This window comes from Lepidochelys kempii, chromosome 26 (assembly GCF_965140285.1).
Source record: "Lepidochelys kempii isolate rLepKem1 chromosome 26, rLepKem1.hap1, whole genome shotgun sequence".
Lineage (NCBI taxonomy): Eukaryota > Metazoa > Chordata > Testudines > Cheloniidae > Lepidochelys > Lepidochelys kempii.
Window position 1 is genome coordinate 14,278,872 of NC_136405.1, and position 14,301 is coordinate 14,293,172.

The window sequence follows — 14,301 nt, forward strand, 5'->3', positions numbered from 1 at the left end:
GCTCCCCCAAGCCAGGCTGAGCCACCTCCCCACCATCAGGCCAAGCTGCTGGTTAGGGTGCCCACTTGGGAGACCCCAGGCCCAGTCATGCTCATTTCCTCAGAATGGAAGGGATTCAACAGGAGACCCTGAGGGACATCCCACAGTTTAGCAGGGAGGGTGCTCCCCTATCCCACCATCAGGCAAAGGGGGAATTGAACCCGAGTCTCCCACATGCCAGGAGAACACTCTAGCCACTGGGCTAAGAGTTAAGGTGGAAAGGGGCATCACACCTCTCCTGCTGTGGAGGGGGGGAATCAAAGCGGGGGCCTAAACTATCTGGCTCCACAGTGGTGGCGCGAGCAGAACCAGACACCCCAGGCACCGTTGTAATCAGCCTCTCATTGGCTAGCTTAGGCAGCTCCCTACCTAGTGGGCTGGCCTTTGTGGAGCCCTTTCTTAAGCACCTCTCGCCCCAGAGATTGCACAGGGAGCTTGGGCACCTGACTCGGCTTTGGGGATCCGTGTGGCTCCTTGATTTCCAAGGTGTTCTTGTAACCCACATCCTGCCTAATAGGGAGATGTCTCTAAGAGATCTTCCTCTCTCTCCTCCCACCCAATAGGATCTGGGTCCAGTTGATTGTGGCTAGGCAGATGCACAATTGGCTCGCCACACTCAGTTTCTGGAATGGTGGGGGGTGGTAGTTTTGGGTACGGCCGCCACGAGGGCGGCCAGTCAGGGCAGCTGCTTTGCTAGAGGCCACGTGCCCAGCATAGGTTGGGAGAAGCTGAGCCCAGAGGCAGGACGCAGGCGGTTTTCCCGAACTCTGAAGCACTTTGCAGCAGGCTAGGAATTGTTAGCCCTCCACCAGGGAAGCCCTAGCACTGTTAATTACAGGAAGCTGTCCCGTCCCGTCCCCCCTGTCAATTTAGTTTAAGTGTGTACATTAAAGGTTTGATTTTAGCCCAACTGTTTTAGTTAAATGGGCTCAACTAGTACAATTCACCAGCTTTCCTCTTATTTAAATGTGATGGGGAAGGGTCATTTTGCTATTAGTTTTGTATTTCATGCAAGCTTTTTAAAAATCTATATGATTAACTCAGTGGCTGGTTAATTGCTTAGCAGCCAACTAACTCAAAGGGATTTAGTTCAGAGGAATCTGCACGGATTCCAGCTGAAAATTTCAGCAAGCAAATGGATGGAAGCAGTTGCTTTTGACTCAGCAGGCTCTATAGATTTAGTGATCAAAGACTAACAGACACAGATGAACTCAACTTAAGCTTTTGGTGACAATTTCTTCTTACTGTGTTTGTGGGGATGGACCAGTTATACATAAAGAAAACAAATTAAACCTAAAGAGAAGATAATATATGTTGCTTATAAAATAGCCATGTTAGGTTGTAAAAATTTTTTTATGTTTTTTCATACTTAATTCTTAAATTTGGGGGGGGAGGGGAGTTTGACCCTGTGCAATCCTTACAGAATTCAATCAGGATTTTCAGCATCTCCAGGTGCTTTTCTAGGAGAGCTGGGCTTTTAACTAGGACAATGAAGTAAACTCTAGGCTGCCCCCAGGTCACAGGGACACTCAGCATTGCCACTTAAGTCCCTCCATGGATCCCACCTGTATAGTCTTTAAAAGAACAAAGCCCTGATGTTTAAAACAGTACAGCTCTTGCTCTCTGGCTAATATTACTCAGAGTTCTCATTTGGAGCAGGGAATATAGACCCCCTTGAACAGAGATCACCTGCTGAGAGCTAGACAAGCCATAGCTCTGGTTAGATACATTTAACAGCTTCCGGCTCAAGGAGGAACACCTAGGTTGTTTCCTTTAACCAAGCCCTAGCAAAATTGATAGGGTAGAGCTTGCAAAAATAGGAGGGGATGAGATCACTAATAAGAAAAGATTCCAATATATTATTAGAAAATAGATCTTATGAGCTACCCAATGTGATTCTTCTCAAAGGAAGCCACCCTTACATCTTACCCTTTAGGCAAAGCCTAGAGTAAAGTGAGAGACAGTCCTTCATTAAAGGCACAGACCCAGACAGGTGTCCCTAAACTCTCTGGACCCGTACTGTAGAGCCCAGCAGCTTCTCTAATTAAGCTTCACCATCGCTCTAAGTGGGCAGCTCTGCTCCAATCACTAGATGTCACTTTATGAGCAGACAGCCACTTGTGAGCCTGTCTCCCTAGCAGATCCCAGCTCAATTAGACTCAGCTTTTGAAGTCGCCCCAGCACCAACATGGGAGTTCTCAGCTGACATTTACTCTGTGATCTACAGAGACACTGGAACATCTCCAAGCCAATCAGCAAACTCAAGGGTGAGGCATGCCCAGCAGCCACTCCTTGCTGGTCCATTACTGATTTACAAAGGCAGAGAGTACTGAGGCCCTAAACATTGCATTATGTAGTGAAGTTACAGGTTTGCAGCTTAGGGGGGCTGCTTAAGCAGAGCCTTAACCATACTCTGGGGCTTTCCCATTTCCCCTAGAGCTATGCTCAATGGAGCAAGAGCAGAAGCTGTTAATGGTGACACAGGAAAAAGCCAACAACTTTATGGAACAGGCAGAATATTCCCTTACCTTCTGCTACCCAGATAAGACCTATGAATATAGGCCAAATGCCAAAAGGCAAACCCATGGCAAAGGAGGAACTCCAAAGGACCAGCAAGCCCTATGATGCACCACACACTTAAACAACTAACACACAACCTACTCAGAGCATTGGGCCCCTGTGAATCTTTATATAGGGGACAGCTGAGAGGCACACCTGGAACTGGCCCTCTCATTAAGGGATGATCAATTAACCCATTGTACAGAGCCCATAGAACAATAAGAGACGGCTACACACACACACTGCAGGGATAGCAGCGTGTATCTTCCCTATAGCTGCAAACTCACTATAACACATTGCACATACCTCTAAGGTCTATCTACACTGCAATGAAACACCCGTGGCTGGCCAGTGCCAGCTGACTTGGGCTCATGGGGCGGGGGTTGGGCTTCAGGGCTGTAAAATTGAGGTATAGACATTCAGGTTTGGGCTGGAGCTCAGGCTCTGGGAGCCTCCCAGCTCATGGGGTCCCAGTGCAGAGATAACCATAGAATTGAAGGCCAGAAGGGACTACCAGATCATCTAGTCTGGCCACGAGCGTGTCACAGGCTACCCAGCACCCACACAGTACCCAACAACCAAAATTAGTTTAAAGCGTTACAGCCCACAGGAGATTAGACTGTGATGTGCCCCAGGAAGAGAATAGGAGGGTCTGAGGTGCCCCAGTGCCCAAGTTCCCTGCGATGGCAGGGAATTATTAAATGAGATTCATCCCGATAATCCTGGCAAGTGACCCCCCCTCACATGCTGCTGAGGAAGGTGAACCCGCCCCCCCCCAGATCCCTGCCAATCTGATCTGGGAGAAAATTCCTTCTCAGCCCCACATATGACAATCAGCGAGCCCCTGACCATGTGAGCAAGAACCAGCCCAGCCAAGCACCAGAGAAAAAGACTGCTCTGTGCCTGGCCCACCCAGTCCAGTGTCCCGTCTCCAGCCGTGGCCATCCCTGATACTTCAGAGCAAAGAGATTTAAAAACCCCTTTTCCCTTCCTGACCTTTGGCAGTGGCCAGCTGCAAGCCTGTAGTATGAGCTTTTAGGAACATAAGACATGGACCAGAAGTGAGCCCTGCCTCCCACCGTCACAAGTACCCGTCCTACAATCACGCTCCTACATTTGTCCATCTCCGTCTCCAACAACTGCTTTTGGGAGGCTGGTCCAGAACCTCACCCCCCGCCCCGACTTGTTCATGGCCAGCTCACATCTCCTCCACACACGCACATCAGCGTGCGAACACACTGCAGAGTGACCCTGACATAAGCAAAACCCAGTGCACTACCCACTGCCGGGGCACAAACCAACGCTCCTGAAGAGCAACACACTCACACCACAACAGTGATTGGACGCACAATCACACACGAGCAAAAAAGCAGGGCAGGAACACACAGATGCATACAAACGCAGGCTGGGAAGCACTGCAGGGATGGACAGACCCACACTATGGACAGGCCACCACACGAGGTGGCTCCCCACCTAAGCTGGCTAATGGAAGGTCCCCAGAAGTCTTGGTCCAGAGAGAGAGAGAGGAAGAACAAACATGAGAATGACTCTGTAGCCTGGTGGTCAGTGCACACCGCCAGGATGTGGTGGATCCGGCCTCTTGCCCACTGACTCTTTCAATATTTATTCTCAGTACAACAGCTTCAGTAGGAGAGACTGAGGGAGCCCCCACACCACAATGTCCCCTAGCCTAGTGGTTAGAGCAGGCACCCGAAAGGTGGCAGACCCCTGTTTGAATCCTTTTCAAAGGCAGGCAGAGGGGAGACTCGGGCCAGGGGCCTCTCACAGGGGCAGAACCAGAATGTCCCTAAGGAAAGGGCCTGGCACCGCATGCATGTCCTCATGGAGCCCTCTCCTCTCCTTTTGGAGTTGGCCTGGCTCTGGGAGGACCAGGGTACTGGGGGCCGGAGCCAGTGCCCACTGACCGCTTTCGCTGCCATTTCGTCCCCGTTCCCAAGGAGCGGCTGGTCTCGCGCCCCCCCAGGGCTGAGCACTGTAGGGTTCAGCAGCAGCTGAGCGGGGAGTTGGGGACTTAGGTGCCTAAAGTGGCAGTTAGGCACCTAAGTCCCTTTGTGAAGCTGGCCCTACATTTCCGTGCACAAAGCTGCCTAGGGCCACATGCTGCTGTGCTCCCTGGTGTTTGGCTAATGCCTAAGCCCGGTTGGTTTCTCAGACTCAGTGATCCCCTGCCTCCCTTGTCTGCAAGGCCTGGCGCAGCACGGGTGCTTGGAGCACGCCTCCCCTGGCCCGGTGATCAGACTGGGAGTTCTGGAGCGGCCTGGCTGGTGGCCCAGGGCAGCCATGGCTGGAGCACTCTTCGAGAATGGGGAGACGCTGATCCACATCCCCACTTTGCTTGAGTCAGAGCAGGAAGGTGAACCCGGGTCTCCCCCTCCCAGGGCAGATCTGGGACCACCAGCAGGCTGGCAGTTCCGGGCTGTTCCACTTTGTACAAATAATGAAACATCCCAGGGCAAGCGGAGAGATTGACTTAGTAGCCCAGTGGGCAGGGCACTCGGGTGGGATACCCAGCTTCAAGCCCCTCCTCCAATGAATATATAATTCTTTATACAAAGTGGAACAGCTTCACCAGGAGAGACTGAGAGACACCCCCCCCGCCACCTCCCCAGCCCTTTTCTATGACGTTGAGACTGCCCTGGACTTGCATCTTGATGCAAACGCTAAAAGCCCCTTCCTGCCACCAAGGGGCAGTCGAATTCCACGCCAGCTAGGCTGAGACCGGCAGCCTGCAGAGCAAGGTGGGCAGACGCAGGGGATCTCTTTCCTTAGCAGAGGTCCCCACACTGTGGGGCGCGCCCCCTCTGGGGAGGCAGTTCCCAAACTCGAGCACCTCTCCCCCTAGGTGGGTGCGGAGGAAAGTTCAGGGGGATGCAGCGGGGCCCAGACCAGCCCCCACAGGGGGGCAGGGAGGGAGTGCCACCCAGCCCCACTCCACTCCCAGCTCTGCTCTGCCCTGCTCCCACCCTGGGACCCTGGCCCCAGATCGGTTCCTGGCCCTGCTCCCAGCCCCTGACCTGCCCCCAATTGTGGTCCCAGCCTCGCCCCCCTTACTCCCCTGCCCCACATCCCAGGCCTGGGTTAGGGGGATGCAGACAGGGTAACGGGGTGGGGGGGTGACCCTGAAAAGTTTAGGGACTACGGCCTTAGAGACAAGGTACCAACTTCTGGGCGCTGGGCTGCGCCAGGCAACAGAGGGAAAACATGAGCCAAAGAACCCAACAGCATCATGCTTCTGAGAACGAGAGCAGCATCCCTCAGCATGCAGCTCCTTGCACAGACCCAGCAGCGGCTGTTCTACCCACAGACTGTCATCACCCCAGCATTGCCCCGACTGCCCCCCCAGAGACCCCGGGTACCCAGTGACATCCAGCTAGACCCCGACTGCCCCCCCAGAGACCCCGGGTACCCAGTGGCACCCAGCTAGACCTCGACTGCCCCCCCAGAGACCCTGATACCCAGTGACACCCAGCTAGACCCCGACTGCCCCCCCAGAGACCCTGATACCCAGTGACACCCAGCTAGACCCCGACTGCCCCCCAGGGAGCCTAGTACCCAGTGACACTCTGTGGGGTGCTAGGACTGTACTTTGTCAACAATAAACCCGGCCAAACGCCTTCGCCGTGAAAGCGACCCTGTGGCCTTTCCTTATGAATCACATCGAGGGCTGCTAAACGGGCAAGGTGCGCTCTCCTGGCACAGCTAACGCCAGACCTCCGCGGGCAGCATAGGAGCAACCCACAGACACACACGACAGCAGTCACAACACACAGCGCAGGCAGCCGTGGAGACTCCGAGGTAGGCACCTGCCTAGCAACTGCTGAGGAATGAGCATGCCAAGGTACCGATTCAGAAGTAGCAGTCCAGGGTATCAAAGAGTCTGGCAATGCTGATCCCTGGCTAGTGTGGACGTGACCACCAGAATCATAGAAGATCAGGGTTGGAAGGGGCCTCAGGAGGCCATCTAGTCCAACCCCCTGCTCAAAGCAGGACCAAGCCCCAATTTTTGCCCCAGAGCCCTAAATGGCCCCCTCAAGGATTGAACTCACAACCCTGGGTTTAGCAGGCCACTGCTCAAACCACTGAGCGATCCCTCCCCCCTTAAAGGAGGAGGTGGTCTTTGGTACCCACCCGGCAGACACCCAGCCCTCCCCAGAATGCCCCCTGCAGAGACGCAGGTACCCAGTGGGAGCCCTGAGGCTGCTTGATCTGACACAGAGGCCCCTGCATGGCCCTAGGCCAGCAGGAGAGGAAGGTGGACTGAAACCTGCTGCCCCAAGCCCTGGCACACAGGGAATGCACACCTGGCCAAGGTGCTCTGAGCTGAGCTTGCTCCTTTCGGGCCTGCTTGTGGCAGGTGTGGACACCAGTGACAGCAGCAGGTGATTGCTCTCAGGCAGCATCCCGTCCCCTTGTCCAGTGAGTCCCTCCATCGCCTCGGCAGAATGATGCTCAGAGACTCGGAGAACAATATAAAAACCAGCATTTAATTGAAACGTCATTAAAACCAACTCGGTGGGTTATTATATAAATATAAAGTGCAACATTGCCAACAGCTGTATAAATTAATTTCAGTCGCGCGAGGTTTGCCTCCCGGTGCAAGTGTGCAAACCTGTATTGCTCTGCAGGGCCAGAGACAGCTCTGCTGGGGAAGTCAGCCCTCCAGGAGGGTTCTTTGGCTTGGCAAGTTTCATCCAGGCCCTCAGTGCATTCAAAAGAGGAGATCTCTGCAGGGAGGTGGGCACCCACCCTCTCCCCCGAGAGAGAGAGGGTGTCTGTGCAAGGCTCACATTATCCAAGAGGAAGGGCGGGATCATTTGCAATCAATTCTCCTCAACCCATTTCCACCGTATATTTTAAAAACGAGTGGGGCGTGAATTACAGAGGGTTTTCAGGTGCAAAGAAGAACGGCTATTGGCTCTCAGAAGTGAGGCTGGGGCCTGGTGGACAATCACAATCCACCGTCCATATAATCTGCTCATAATGAGTCAGAATATTTGCCGCTCGGGGCCAGAGTAGATTTTTTGTGTCAATGAAGCTGAGTCGATCAAGGAAAGATCTCTGGCCAAGGAAACGGTCAAACTCTTCTTTTTTAGCACTGCAGACCAAACGCTGCTCTCTGACACCAATCCAGTCCCACTGCATCAGCCTTTAAACTCTGTGGCATGGCTCAGACAGGGTTCTAGATGGAAGTTTGGGTGGAAAGAGAGAAATCAAGGGAGAAACTGTGGCATTCATTTTTGCTGGGGTGGTAGCAAAGGGACCAAATTCTCTGCAGGTTCTTCATTGGAGTTTTTCCCAGCAGAAAATTTGGACTATCGTCTTTCCTTCTGTCCCTTGGAGCAGAAAGGGGACAAATTTGTGGATCAAAAACGGTCAGGCAATGTACTGAATTACCTGACATGAGCCCTGGTCCTGCTCGACGGGAACAGGATTGGGCCGCATTGAAAAACAACGAAGCACTTTGCCCTAACTTACAGAGTAAATGGCATTGCTCTGAAGCTACCTGCCATGATTTCACACCGAAAAGCAATAGGGACAAATCAACTGGGTGTTCTTTTAAGACCAGGACTGAGGAGAGGCTGGGGGGTTGGCAAAGTGGACATAACCTTAAAATGGCCCGTCCCAGTGTGAGGAACAAGGCCACCTGGCTGCTCTCAGTGTATCTGGAAAAGCAGAGTTTCACTCCTTTTTTTGCATCTTGCCCCATCTTCACTTCTTTTTTTTTGCATTCAAGGGTCCACCGCATTCATACGGGGCTGGGGGCTTTAACACGGGGAGGCTGAGGTGTCTGTACAGGTTGCAGAGGGGTGTCCTCTGAGTGCAATATACACGAGTGATACTGTTTGGGTAGAGCACCCCCTTGGGGCTGTAAACGGAAACACACGGTGAGTCTATGTCCTTGGCCGCTCCGGAGGGCAGAAGGTGCCCGCTAGGCAGCCGCTAATGGCACAGCACCTCTGTCTCGAACTGCAGAAGCTGCCCCATGAAGCCAAAATTGGGCGAGATGACCCCGCGGCGCTGCTTGACGAAGTCGAAGGCTTCCTCCAGGCGCACCCGTTGGGTCTGGATCAGGTAGGCCAGGCAGATGGTGGCCGAGCGGGAGATGCCAGCCTGGCAGTGGACTAGCACTCGCCCCCCGCTGCTCTTCACGGAATCTATGGAGCAAGCAGAGAGGGTCATTGAGCGCTCCAGCAGGAGCCCTGGGCTGAGAACCTCCTGTCCTGAGGCACCGCACCCCGCTTGCCCTCAGAACCCTCCAGTAAACCCCCAGGGCCGGGCCCGTTAAACCCAGACTCTCCCACTAGTTTCTCTGGAGATCCCCCTTCCTCACAGCCAGGGGCCGAACGCTCCGTGCGGCCTGCCCCACAGGCTGGCTCATTGGAGATGCCCGGGCCAAGAGTCCCTAGATGTAAGTGGCTGAAGTCCAGGGCAGGCTGTCCCCAGCACAGGGCTCTTGGCCCCGAAACTCACTCCTCTCCTCCTTGCTGGGCACTGATCCAACAGAGCTCCTGGGCCTGATTCTGCTCTCACTTACACCAGTGTAACCCCACTGATGTCACTGAAATTCCTCCTGATTTGCTCCAGTGTCTGTGAGAGGGGAATCAGGCCCTGATCTGTTTGGCTGTAAGGCATTGTGTAAGAGCCATTGCTTTTCCTGGGGCATTGCCCCCAGGGGAGGAAATGGGGCCAGGTGGAGCAGGAATGGGACTCTGACAGTGTTGGAACTGAGCCACATGGCTGGACTGGATCCTGGCAAACCAAAGTTCTCCCTCTGGAGCAAGGGCTGCAGGGGGTTAATATTGCGCCCTGCCCAGAGCCTATCGGCCTAATCCAGACCCGACTGAAGCCAACGGAAAGGCTCCTGCTCCTTTCAATGAGCCTCGGTCAAGCCCTACGTGAGACTCTGGACGAGGGCGTCAGTAGGGCTGGGAGGGGCAATGGCTGCACTAATGACTGATCTCACGCTTACCAATAAAGCCAATGGCCTCCTGGAACCAGATGCTGATCTCGGCCATGTGGTTGTCCTCCACGGGGATGCTCTTGTAACGAAACTGCCCCTCAAAATGGTTGGGGCAGCTGGCGGAGACGTTGAGCACGGCTGTGATGCCCAAGGACTCCAGCACCTCCTTGTTGGAGGAGTGGTAGCAGCTGCCCAAGTAGAGGAATGGCAAGATCTCCACAGGGCCACCCTAGAAACAAGAAGAATAAAGACAACGTGAGACCTTCCTCCTCTGGGTTGATTCCACAGCTTTACGCGCCCCTGGAGACAGGACCCCAGTCCGCCCTGAGATCACCTGGAGCTGCCTCTGTCTGTATTCATATGCCCCTCATCTCTGCTGGACCGGAGTGCTACTTCAGCAGTGATATCAGATCAGACAGACGGACAGATTAGATTAGTGCCGGGACAGATGACTTTTCGGGGAGCGAACTGACAACAGACCCTGCACTTGACCTTGGCCAAAAACCCAGGTCAGTTCACGATTAATTTAATCTGCGAGCCCCATAAATCCTGCTGACAGATGTTTGGCCAGATACACGCTCAAGGACAGATCCTGATGCTGTTGGAGGCTTTGGCAAAACGCCCATTTTCTGAAATGGGATCAAGGACTGTCCCTCAAACAAAATTAATGACTTATCAGTGTGGTACCGATTCTGATCCCCTTACTCCAGCTGAGTAACACCTTCGCCCAAGAATACCGACCTCAGCGGGCCCCTCGGCGTTTAGGGGAGCGTTCAGGATGAGTAAGACTATCAGAATTCGGCCCTGTAATATGCGTTCATGGGCTCTGGGGTGTCTGCCTTTGGGATGGGGGGGGGGGGTGATTGCTGTAGATCAACCTCCCAGCCCAAGTTTGTCGCATAGCTGATGAAGTCGGGGAAACGTACCTGGTCGTAGAAAGGAGTGATGGTTCTGGAGTTACCGTTGTCTTTGGGGTCTATCAGGGCTGGCAAGGAGGCAGGAGGAGGAGGTGGCTCAGAGCACAGTTCTGGGAAGCGGGCTTGGAAACCATCAAACCCCCCTGCAAAGAACACACCAGCAAGACCCACCGCGTTAATGTCATCGCCGCTCAGCACCAGTGCAGGACAGGTTTGCCAGGGTCAGTTAAACCGGCGCGGAAGCCGCTGGGAATAACAGGCAGAAAGGTCTTATGCAGATGTGCCCAGGGCGTGGGCCAGCATTTGTGTGCTCAAAATGCATTTTAAAATGGGGTTCGCTACAGCAGCTTGTAATCTCAAGCCAGCGGGGGCTGGGGGGGCCTCTCTCCAGGGCCTCCCAAGCTGGGGGCAGGAGCCATGTACAAACCATGTCTCCTTTAGCCCTTCCGTGTGTGAAGTGGTGGTACTGATAGGAGTGAGTTTGTGTGTGATCCTGCGAGTGTGTGTGCCCTCCTGGTGGGGTGGGGGGGTGTTCTCCCAGGGTTAGTGGGGGTGCTCTCATGGTATTTGGGGGTGCATTCATTGTTCTCCGGGGGTGGGTGGCTTGGTGGGAGTGCTCTCCTGGTGGGGGGGGTGCGTGGTGTTCTCCCGGGACGGGGGTGTTCTCCCAGGGTTAGTGGGGGTGCTCTCATGGTATTTGGGGGTGCATTCATTGTTCTCCGGGGGTGGGTGGCTTGGTGGGAGTGCTCTCCTGGTGTGTGGGGGGGTGCGTGGTGTTCTCCCTGGGTGGGGGTGCTCTCCCGGGGCGGGGGTGCTCTCCCAGGGTTAGTGGGGGTGCTTTCATGATATGTGGGGGTGCATTCATTGTTCTCCAGGGGTGGGTGGGTTTGTGGGAGTGCTCTTCTGGTGGGTGGAGGGGGGTGCGTGGTGTTCTCCCAGGGCGGGGGTGCTCTCCTGGTGGGGGGTGTTCTCCCAGGGTTAGTGGGGGTGCTCTCATGGTATGTGGGGGTGCATTCGTTGTTCTCCGGGGTGGGTGGCTTGGTGGGAGTGCTCTCCTGGTGGGTGGAGGGGGGTGCGTGGTGTTCTCCCAGGGCGGGGGTGCTCTCCTGGTGGAGGGGGGTGCGCGCTGTTTTCCCGGGGGGGGGATGCTCTCCGGGTGGGGGTGCTGGGTGCCCACAGGCGAGCCCCTAGGGGAAGGTGCCTTTACCTCGGAGCAGGTAGATGAGCGTGGTCCTGGCTCTGGCCTCCAGCAGCAGGGAGTTGAGGAGCAGCCTGGCCAGGCTGTCCGCCCGCAGAGCCAGCACCGAGCCGCTGGCCTCGTCCAGCACCACCAGGCGGGACAGCTCGCCTCTGCGGAGCCGCCCCAGCAGCGCCCTGTCCGGGACGAGCCAGTCCAGGCTGACGCCGGCTCGGCCGCGGGATCTGCGGCGCAGCAGCCCGTTCCAGCGCACCGGGCGCGAGTCCAGCAGGTGAGCCTGGCAGTAGGCGAGGAAGGGCCGGCAGTCCAGCACCAGGGTGCGCCCGGCTTCCTCGGGCTCGCGGAGCAGCCTGGCGAGCTCGGCGCTCTCCAGCTGCAGCACCTCCTCCATCACCATGGCTGCGGCTGAGGCTGGGGGATGCGCCCACTCCAATTTCGGGGGGCGGCGCAGGGTCCGGAGCAGGGCGCACGGGCACGGCCGGGCAGCGAGCGCAGCGCAGGGTCCGGAGCAGGGCGCACGGGGCACGGCCGGGCAGCGAGCGCAGGGTCCGGAGCAGGGCGCAGGGGGCACGGCCGGGCAGCGAGCGCAGGGTCCGGAGCAGGGCGCACGGGCACGGCCGGGCAGCGAGCGCAGCGCAGGGTCCGGAGCAGGGCGCACGGGGCACGGCCGGGCAGTGAGCGCAGGGTCCGGAGCAGGGCTCAGGGGGCACGGCCGGGCAGTGAGCGCAGGGTCCGGAGCAGGGCGCACGGGGCACGGCCGGGCAGCGAGCGCAGGGTCCGGAGCAGGGCGCACGGGGCACGGCCGGGCAGTGAGCGCAGGGCAGGGTCCGGAGCAGGGCGCACGGGGCACGGCCGGGCAGCGAGCGCAGGGTCCGGAGCAGGGCGCACGGGCACGGCCGGGCAGTGAGCGCAGGGTCCGGAGCAGGGCGCACGGGCACGGCCGGGCAGTGAGCGCAGGGCAGGGTCCGGAGCAGGGCGCACGGGGCACGGCCGGGCAGCGAGCGCAGCGCAGGGTCCGGAGCAGGGCGCAGGGGGCACGGCCGGGCAGCGAGCGCAGGGTCCGGAGCAGGGCTCAGGGGGCACGGCCGGGCAGTGAGCGCAGGGTCCGGAGCAGGGCGCACGGGCACGGCCGGGCAGTGAGCGCAGGGTCCGGAGCAGGGCGCACGGGCACGGCCGGGCAGTGAGCGCAGGGCAGGGTCCGGAGCAGGGCGCACGGGGCACGGCCGGGCAGTGAGTGCAGCGCAGGGTCCGGAGCAGGGCGCACGGGGCGATGGACGCTTCGGTGTCTCTGCAGCCTCCCCAGGCGCTGGCGTTTAAATACCCAGCGCAGGGGCCAGCTCCGGGCAGCCATATAAGGGAGTGTGTGTCACTGAGGAACTCCTTTTTTGGGCAGCATCCACTCACGTGCACTGAGATCAGAGGAGCTAAGGCCGTCCCACTGTGTGTGTGTGTGTGAGAGAGAGAGCGTGTATCCACCAGGGTGTGTATATTTGCGTGTGAGAGAGTGTGTGTGTCTCTCAGGGGGTGTGTATTTATGTGTGTTTGCTTGTGTATCTCTCAGTGTGTGTGAGTGTATTCCTGTCAGGGTGTGTATATTTGTGTGTGTGTGGTCCTATCAGAGTGTGTGTGAGTGTGTACCTATCAGAGTGTGTATATTTATGTGTGTGTGTGTATCTCTCAGGGTGTATGTATTTGTGTGTGTGTATCTATCGGGGGTGTGTGTGAAAGTGTATCTAACAGGGTGTGTGTGTGAGTGTGTACCTATCAGAGTGTGTATATTTATGTGTGTGTATCTCTCAGGGTGTGTGTGTGAATGTGTACCTATCAGGGTGTGTGTATTTATGAGTGTGTGTACCTATCAGGGTATATACATGTGTGTGTGTATCTCTCAGGATGTATGTATTTGTGTGTGTGTGTGTGAATGTGTACTTATCAGGGTATGTATATTTTTGTGTGTGCGTGTGTGTGTATCTATCAGGGGTGTATATTTGTGTGTGTATCTATCGGGGGGTGTATATTTGTGTGTGTATCTATCGGGGGTGTATATTTGTGTGTGTACCTATCGGGTGTATATTTGTGTGTGTATCTATCGGGGGTGTATTTCTGCGTGTGCATGCCTGTATGGGCGTGTGACAGTCTGTGTGTATCTCACTGTGTGTGTCTTTCTCTGCATGCGCCTGTATCTCACTGGGAGGTGCGTGGTGTGTTTCGCTTACAAGGCAGGCCATGACGCTCCTGGCCCTGTGTAAAGACAGCTCACAATCTCCCCGTCTGTGACGGGGGGAGCCAAGGGAAATCTCCGTCCCTTCCTGACGCGAACCAGTCTCCCCTCCAGACCATCACTTCTTGTGTCTAAGCAGTCACCTCTTCAAACCAGCACATCCCGGGCTCTCAGCACCTCTCCAAAGTCTCCCCAGACGCTCCCCTGGTTCTCAGCAGCCCCCATGAATGTCCTCATCTGTCTCAGCCCCTTCCCAGCCCAGACAACGTACTTCCCCTGGAGTCCCTGCCCGCCCCCACCTGGTTTCCTGTGGCTTCTATATATGGCACCACTCAACCGACTCGAGTCAGTGGGGTGGGGATCTTCTGTGGCTTCCCCCGCAGGT

The 14,301-nt window shown here is 56.3% G+C and overlaps 1 protein-coding gene across 1 annotated transcript; it reads right to left on the reverse strand.

Annotated features, from left to right (window-relative positions):
- Nucleotides 1-7,101: 7,101 nt before the first annotated feature.
- On the reverse strand, nt 7,102-12,092 carry DUSP2 (dual specificity phosphatase 2). The gene is made up of 4 exons (XM_073324944.2): nt 11,705-12,092; nt 10,507-10,640; nt 9,590-9,809; nt 7,102-8,774 (listed from the first exon to the last, which is right to left on the reverse strand). The coding sequence occupies exons 1-4, from the start codon at nt 12,090-12,092 to the stop codon at nt 8,560-8,562; spliced, it is 957 nt and encodes a 318-aa protein (XP_073181045.1). The 3' UTR covers nt 7,102-8,559.
- Between the last annotated feature and the right edge of the window lie 2,209 nt (nt 12,093-14,301).